Source organism: Syngnathus acus, chromosome 19 (assembly GCF_901709675.1).
Source record: "Syngnathus acus chromosome 19, fSynAcu1.2, whole genome shotgun sequence".
NCBI lineage: Eukaryota > Metazoa > Chordata > Actinopteri > Syngnathiformes > Syngnathidae > Syngnathus > Syngnathus acus.
Window position 1 is genome coordinate 5,984,552 of NC_051103.1, and position 8,843 is coordinate 5,993,394.

The 8,843-nt window shown below is 43.9% G+C and overlaps 1 protein-coding gene and 1 long non-coding RNA gene across 2 annotated transcripts; one reads left to right on the plus strand and one right to left on the minus strand.

Moving 5' to 3' along the window:
- Positions 1 to 6,501: 6,501 nt before the first annotated feature.
- Positions 6,502 to 8,580, minus strand: sncgb (synuclein, gamma b (breast cancer-specific protein 1)). The gene is made up of 5 exons (XM_037278552.1): positions 8,266 to 8,580; positions 7,622 to 7,663; positions 7,430 to 7,557; positions 7,265 to 7,306; positions 6,502 to 7,137 (listed from the first exon to the last, which is right to left on the minus strand). Exons 1-5 carry the CDS (start codon positions 8,384 to 8,386, stop codon positions 7,129 to 7,131), a joined length of 342 nt encoding a protein of 113 aa, XP_037134447.1. The 5' UTR covers positions 8,387 to 8,580; the 3' UTR covers positions 6,502 to 7,128.
- On the plus strand, positions 7,557 to 8,449 carry LOC119138495. The gene is made up of 2 exons (XR_005101158.1): positions 7,557 to 8,125; positions 8,204 to 8,449. It is a non-coding gene; the product is annotated as an uncharacterized LOC119138495 (long non-coding RNA).
- Positions 8,581 to 8,843: the final 263 nt, after the last annotated feature.

The following is an 8,843-nucleotide window of genomic DNA, read 5'->3' on the forward strand; positions in this document are numbered from 1 at the left end:
AGTTGCTTTTAGCACTGTGATTTTGGATGCTAATATGTTAGCATAAAGACTGAAAGTTTTGTTTCTTCATTTTAAAACAAAGAAGAAAAATCCTTTTGACTTTTCCTTGACTTTTGGGCCCAAACTCATTTGGGTCCCCTGCTGCTGCTCAATGAACATGCACATTTCGTTTTTCCACGTGTGAGTATTTTGTGCCTGATTATGATTCTCCCCCTCGTGCGCTCAAATAATCCCGCTCACTGTTAAATCCCTAAATTGAAGGCCTAGATTGTTTTCCACCATCCAGTTGCTAGGCAACACCCGAACTGGCGCCCTCGCTCGGCTGGTGCGGGCCACGTCGAACGAGGATGCGGATGAGGCGGCGAGGTCGTTTCCAGGCTCTGGCTGATGTGCGTCATGCGTCTGGGAGCCGACATTGTGGGAGCCGACAGTCAACAGTGGAATGAAAGGATTTATGCTGGTTCTAAAAAGTTTGCACACCCCTGTTCTTAAACCAGGTTTGCAGTGGCGGAGCTAGCGGGGGGGTGGGTGGCTGGTCATGAGGGCACCCTCTTACATATGCTTGCATGCCAAACCAAATAAATGAATTTGATTTCTCCTGATATTTCAGCTCCAAACAGTCACATTGGCTTTGATGGTTGCTAAAAGTGGACGCTTCACCTGTGGGAATTAGTCTGGCATCGTTTTTCAACAGATGTCCGTCTCCATCATTGACGCTGTTGGTGAGCCAGTGTGGGTTAGTGGGGGAGCTCAGGAGCCTTTTGAAGAGCTGCTCAGGAGCCAAACGCTGATTTCAAATGTCACAACAGTCAACGTTCAGCAAAGTTTGACTTTCAAGTATGAAATGAAGTTGTCCTGTGTAGTTTATATGATTTAGCTTAACTGTCTGGAATGAGTGAGTAAAAGTCCAAATGACATGCATATGACATGCGTGGAGAAGATAGTTCCTAACCATTTGTGAATGAACGGAAGAGGAAAATGAACAGGTGTTTTAGAACAGCCTAGACAAGCAAATAATGAAAAAGGAAAAAAAAACTTGCTAAACTTCTAAAGAGTTACTGCCTTATTTCTTTCCCTGTTGAGAGAAGCGCGCAATGCAATGCAGATAGTGCTGCGGGGAGAAGTTTGACAGGCGTTAGTACATTCGTGCTAAGCACATTTCGCAGGGGTGGGGAGTCGAATTCTGGATCTGTGGTGTTCGAACGCAGCGATGGAGCCGCTCGCCGAACGTGGCGCGCTCGGCGGTCGCCCCGCTTTCACTTCGAGTTCAGTAAGTACTTCGTTCTGCGCGGGTTGGGTAAGTACAAAATAGTGTTGACTCGTGAGTGAACGATTCGTTCAAAAGTACACATTTCTTTTTTGCTTTTGCCTTATGTTCGGGAGAACCGAGTTCGAGTCTCACACTATGCAAACTTGAGCTCAAAGTCCGCTTCGTGTGGGGCTCGAACCATAGTCTCCCGAACACCGGGTAAAGTTATAAACCATTCTGCCATTTGGGCGGGGAAATCCGGCCGTTTTTTTTTGGTAGTGTACTGAACATAGAAGACGGACGTGAAAATTGCCATGTTCATTTTACGCTGGGTTACATACAAGTGAATGGGGGCACTGCCATCTCGCGGTAGCTTGCCGTCATTACATGTACCGCTTTATTAAGGATAGTCAAAAGCCCAATATTAATTAAAATTATAATATATTATTTAATGAAAATAATAATAATAATCAAAGTCAAAGTCTGTTTTATTGTCAATTTCTTCACATGTCACATGTCAACTGACACAAAGAGATCGAAATTGCGTTTCCTACTATCCCACGGTGACAAGACATTACACGGACAAACAAAACATTCAAGTAAACAATACAAAAAGTAAAAACAAGAAGACACATACAATGAATAGATAAGAGCAGTGAATAAATCAATCAATCAATAAATCAATAAATAAGCACAACATGGCCAGAATGTCGATTTACGATTTGCCAATCGATACAAAGAAGCACGATACGATATTTGCCGATATCTTAAAGCCTGCTGTGATTCATCCACGATACATCACGATATAGTGCTCTACGATCGATATAGAACAATATCCTGATTTATAACAATTCATACGCAAAATCAACAAGGTACTGCAAACTCTTTATTTAGGAAATTACAAAGTGCTTCCAAACGAATGACTTGAAGCCCAAAGGGGAGCGATTTTCCTCGTCTTCTTGGACAGACACTAGCCATAGCACCAGCCCAGGAGCCGCGTAGTTGTCGGCTCCCCTTTCACGTGCCTGCTCTGCTCACAACACAACACGCCGCGCACTGCTCCCGGAAAGAGGAAGCAAGCAACAATGAACTGGATTTCCAAATAAAGTCGCGTCTAATGTCCGAGGTCAAAAAACGGGCGATATAGATCGATGTTTACGTTTAGCATCGATGCCAACAAATCGTAGAGCATTATATCGATTAATCGATTAATCGATGTGTATCGATGAATCGTTACACCCCTAGTTTCAAACTACTTTTAGGGTTTCTAAGAATAGGGTTTCTAACTAGGCTTTCAAAACTAGGGTTAGGGTTTCCGACCAGGGTTTCCAAGGAGTTTTGCCATTGCTAATTAGGGTTTCAAACTAGGGTTAGGGTTTCCGACTAGGGTTTTAAACCAAGGTTAGGGTTACAAACTAGGTTTTAAAGCTAGGCTTAAGGTTTCCAACGAGGCTTTCAAACTACTTTTAGGGTTTCTAAGAATAGGGTTTCTAACTAGGCTTTCAAAACTAGGGTTAGGGTTTCCGACCAGGGTTTCCAAGGAGTTTTGCCATTGCTAATTAGGGTTTCAAACTAGGGTTAGGGTTTCCGACTAGGGTTTTAAACCAAGGTTAGGGTTACAAACTAGGTTTTAAAGCTAGGCTTAAGGTTTCCAACGAGGCTTTCAAACTACTTTTAGGGTTTCTAAGATTAGGGTTTCTAACTAGGCTTTCAAAACTAGGGTTAGGGTTTTCGACTAGGGTTTCCAAAATTAGGGTTAGGATTAGGGTTGGGGTTAGGGTTTCTAACTAGGCTTTCAAAACTAGGGTTAGGGTTAGAGTTAGAGTTAGAGTTAGAGTTAGGGTTAGGGTTAGGGTTAGCGTTAGCGTTAGCGTTAGCGTTAGCGTTAGCGTTAGCGTTAGCGTTAGCGTTACAGTTAGAGTTAGGGTTAGGGTTAGGGTTAGGGTTAGGGTTAGGGTTAGAGTTAGGGTTAGGGTTAGGGTTAGGGTTACTAACTAGGCTTTCAAAACTAGAGTTAGGGTTAGGGTTAGGGTTTCTAACTAGGCTTTCAAAACTAGGGTTAGGGTTAGGGTTAGGGTTAGGGTTAGAGTTAGAGTTAGAGTTAGAGTTAGAGTTAGGGTTAGAGTTAGAGTTAGAGTTAGAGTTAGAGTTAGGGTTAGGGTTACTAACTAGGCTTTCAAAACTAGAGTTAGGGTTAGGGTTAGGGTTTCTAACTAGGCTTTCAAAACTAGGGTTAGGGTTTCCGACTAAGGTTTCCAAGGAGTCGTCATAGATCAACCAGCCAATCACAAAGTGGGGGTGAGGGCTGGTTTAGGTACACCTAAAAATGTCGGTGTACCTAATGGAGTGTCCGAGTGACGTCACAGATCAACCAGCCAATCAGAAAGTGTCGTCTTGGGAGCTCGTTAAACACACCTGCGTGAAAAGTTTTAGCTTCTTTCACGTTCCGCAGGAGCTAAAACTTTTCACGCACCTGCACTTAACGAGGTCACTTGGAAAACATGTTGGAACGCGGCCCCGAGGACTGGAGCTTGACACCTGTGACCTTTGACCATGATATTTCCCTAATGAAGTGGCCTGTTATTAGGTACACTTGAAAATGGCGGTGTACCTAATGGAGTGTCCGTGTGATTCCCTCGTTAAGTGCACCTGCGTGAAAAGTTTTAGCTCCTGCAGAACGTGAAAGAAGCTAAAAGTTTTCACGCAGGTGCGCTTAACGAGGGTCACATGGAAAACATGTTGGAACGTGGCCCCGAGGACTAGAGCTTGACACCTGTGACCTTTGACCATGATATTTCCCTAATAAAGTGGCCTGTGATTAGGTACACTTGAAAATGGCGGTGTACCTAATGGAGTGTCCGTGTGATTCCCTCGTTAAGTGCACCTGCGTGAAAAGTTTTAGCTCCTGCAGAACGTGAAAGAAGCTAAAACTTTTCACGCAGGTGCGCTTAACGAGGGTCACTTGGAAAACATGTTGGAACGCGGCCCCGAGGACTAGAGATTGACACCTGTGACCTTTGACCATGATATTTCCCTAATAAAGTGGCCTGTGATTAGGTACACTTGAAAATGGCGGTGTACCTAATGGAGTGTCTGTGTGATTCCCTCGTTAAGTGCACCTGCGTGAAAAGTTTTAGCTCCTGCAGAACGTGAAAGGAGCTAAGTTTTCACGCAGGTGCGCTTAACGAGGGTCACTTGGAAAACATATTGGAACGCGGCCCCTTGTGGACTGGAGGTCGGCACCCCTGGTTTAAGTGAAAAGTGCCACACCCGCCCTCACCCCCACATTCTGATTGGCTGTTTGATCCGTGACGTCACTTGGACACACCATTAGGTACACCGCCATTTTCAAGTGTACCTAATAACAGGCCAGTTCATTAGGGAAAAATCATGGCCAAAGCTTAACTGAAAGTGAAAAGTGCCACACCCGCCCTCACCCCCACTTTCTGATTGGCTGGTTAATCTGTGACGTCACACGGACACTACATTAGGTACACCACCATTTTCAGGTGTACCTAATAACTTTATGCATTGTTTGTACGTGTCAAGAATGTGTATTTGACTACTTGCTCTTTATTTTGGGGAACACCAACACATATTACACAACGTAAAACACATACATATTGTCATATAAAGCAGTTAACCAAATGTCAAAAAAATAAAAAAGAATAAAACACCAGACAAGTTTTAACAGGTTTTTAATGTATATTAAAATAATAATAATAATAAAAGTAATGTGACATTGCAGTAGATATACATACACATATTGTCATATAAAGCAGTTAACCAAATGTCAGATTTTTATGTTTTAATTGGCGAATATGAAAACAAGGAATAAAACACCAGACAAGTTTTAACATAAATGTTTATTAAAAATAATATTAAAAGTACATTTCAAACCAGCAATCCAATGTGAAATTGCAGTAGATATATTGGATAACAATATTTAGGCGTATATATGCATACACATTATTTAAAACTACATTAAACTATACATTATACAGTTTTCAAACATTTTATTCTAGCTGTTATAACATACATTTGTTGTATTTACACCAGCGTTGATCTTTCTTCCAACAATAAAAGAAAGCAGAAGTGAGATAAGTTGTCGTTCATGTTTCCTGCATGCCTTTTTAACGTGTTCTTCACTTGTTTTCCATGAGATGCGGCTCAGACTGTTTTTGCATGCGCAGCTCCTCGATCAACTTTTCTGCACACACTTTGAAGAGCGGCTCAGGCTCCTGGCGAACACACAAGCACATTCCATCAAATGTGGGCGTTAAAATCATCATTTAATGCAATTGTTCTTTATTTAGAGTTGAAGACAGTTTCATAAATATTGTTACAGTTTAATGTTACAAATGTCATTTGTAAAATGTAATGAAAATCATGCAAGGAGTTTGGACCTGCACGATTACACACTTCACGTAACTAGCATGTTAAACGTACCGCCGGGCGACAAGATTACTGATAAACTCATTAATGAAACACTATTTTATATTGTCAAGGAAACTATTAGTCTTACCGAGTGAAATCGAAAACATTTTAAATCCACAGAGACAAACGTAAAGCATGCAAAGACATTGTAGAGCCTTGTCTTATTTCCGCATTGCTCGACCACATGACACTAACAAGGATTATTATTGGCGGAAGGAAATATTGATGTCGCTGGTGATTGGCTAACATTTAAAAGCTTTATCATTGGAGATGTTCACTGACAGAAGGGGCGACAAAATTGTAGTTCCGGGAAAACCGGACGCAGAAATTGAAATACCAACTACAACCTTTAGCAAAAATAAATTAAATGACGCTTGTCAACTCTGTCTATTTGTAAAACTAAGTATTTCTGCACAGAATAAATCGAAAGTGGCACAGACATTGTCTTTTGTATTATATCCATGTTACCTTCTATATAAACATCCTCATTACATTTAATAACTTGCAATACAAAATGTTCCCATGGGTTGCATGCAGAACGAATTATAGCCCCATTAAATCTGTGCTGGAGAGTGACGACCCCTGCTGAGTGTTCTGTGCCGTGAATAACCAGATATATTCCATTGAGATTTGCAGAAATGATTGTCATTTACAATTAAATGTGACTCTTGACTACTCTTGTACTGTTATCAACTATATCCTATTGTCGCGTATGATTGTAATCTCTTGTATAATTGGTGTTTCATATAGCCATTTACATCTTGTGTAGTATAATAAATTACACTTCATAACAAAGGCAGACACCAACCAAAAAGTGGTTTCCAACATCAACGACAAAAATTTATTTCACTTTTACACTTTATAAAATCAGCAATGATGCCAACTTAAACTGTGTTTATTTGTATGCGTGTGTGACAGTTTGCTTAATAAGGCATCATGCAGTCGTCTCATGTCTGGCCTTGGAAGAACACACACTTGTTACCGCTGACACCCACTTGGTGTGAAAATGCTGCCAAACAACTTCATCATTAAAGCTTCCTCCGTGATGGTGCCATGCAAAGAGGTAAGTGCACAAAAAAAAATAAGTCTTATGGTGACGTATTCTTTATTGCTCATTTAAAAGCCTTTTCTTCTCGTATTTTTTATTGCCAATTAAGGTGTGTATGTGTGTGTGTGTGTGTGTGTGTGTCTCATGCATGTGTGTCTCGTTTTGTTTCCAGGATCAGGGCGCGTAATGGGGACGACATGGGAGGCGAGGGGGATGCTGCTTCCGGAAGAGTTCCACCCGCACGGGTTTGGTTCCGGTGAAAGTCTCAAAAAAATGCATAAATAAAATGAAAGAAAAAAAAAAAAAACCACCTTGACTCCCGCCGAGCGAGGCCGAGGGCGAAGAAGGGGAGGGAGGGAGCGAGGGGCCGCTGGAGAGTGGGCCCTGACAGGAACTAATAACCCTGATAGAAGAGAGATTCGACAGTCAAGCAAAGTAATCTGAGTAAGGATGAAATATGTCATTCATCTCAAATCGAAATATCTGAATTGAAATTGATAAGAAAAATGTAGTTCCATATTTCATCTTACCTCTCCGCCTTCGCCGCCTTGTTCCATCCCTCCATATTCTCCCTGAGGGGGGAACAGAAAAGCTCAGGTGAGGCCATTTTACAGATGCAAACAAACAGCTTGGAGAGAAATAGCTGTGAGATCAACGGTCCCCCAAGTGAGGATGCGGTCACCACGGTAACCCACCTGATTCAAAACGCCGGTGGACGCGGCGATGTTCTCCACGCCCTCCGTGGCCGCCTGCGACACCTCGTTGGCGCCGCTGACGGCCGTGTCCGCCACGATGTTGGCCTGGTCCACGGTCCTGTTGGCCACTGGGAGGGAGACTTTATTTGAGGCCAGCTCTTAAAAGCTTCCGTCACGCGTGAATGTACCTACCGGTGTTTACTGACGACACAACGCCTTCCTTTGTCTTGTTACCTGACCAAGAGAAGCAAAGAGAAAGTTTCAACCAATCCACTTTCTAAATAAACGGATTCACGAAGCAGCCCCTCGCCACATGCCGGCCTTATGCCCGCCCGCGGACCCGCACTGCTGCATCGTACACACTCCCGCAAATCGACGCAACGATACCGCTTCTTTTTCCTCCGCTCGCGTGTTCGTGTGGCATTGCCGAAAGACGAGCATCAAAGCATGCGGATTGACTGTTGTAAGCATATAATTGGTGCATTTTGCATGTAATCCCCCCCCACCCCACCCGCTTTTTTTTACCAGTGGGAGAGGGGCCGAGTGGAAAGTGATAAGTCATCGGAGCGGCACGCAAGCGACACATGGATGAGGTGACGCAGTGCCTATCTCCCTCATCTTCACGTTGTAACCCACACTTGTGTGCCCCCCCTCCTTCAAGAGAAGGCCAAGAAAGCCTCCATGTAACCTTGAGAGGTGACTCAATAGTCCAAGGACGTTATTGCGAATCAAATTCTCACCATTGATTTAACAGAGCAGAAAATCTCCTTTTAGCCTGTCAAATCCCGCAAGCGAGACGTTAACCAGCCTCTGCAGCACCATTGGCGTTGTCTTACCGACATACATCACCCCTTCCTTGGTCTTGGCCGCAGCCTCCTCCATGCCGGCTTTGGTCTTCTCAGCGGCAGCCACCACCCCCTCCTTGGCCATGGAGAAGCCCTTCATGAGTGCATCCATCCTGAGGCGGGACGACACGGCTGAGCTTTCCTGCTGCGGACGCTCGGGCGAGATGCTTGACGGTGAGCGTGCGGCGAGTGCGGGATGCAAGATGTCAGTGTGTGTGCGTGATGGTGGTGAGGTCTCGACTCCGCCCCTTGCCTGCTGGATTTCGTAAAAAGGGAGGAGGGAAGCAACAGCCGGCAGCTGCGTACGCTTGACGGACGAGGTGGAGAGATGCTGCAGCATTTTCACGTCATCGGTAACACCCCTGTCCCCCCCCCCCCCCGCGTCATTAACAGTGCACAACCACCACTCGTTATTTTTATTTTTTTGCCAAGCACGTTTGGAGTATTTTGCACGCTTGTCTGATTTGATTTTTTCCCCCCTGCTGCTTACGGTACTGAGTCGCTAGATGGTGTCGTGCGAATCAAACGCAGAAGACAGTCATAATAATGGCAAGAGTGACATCTACTGG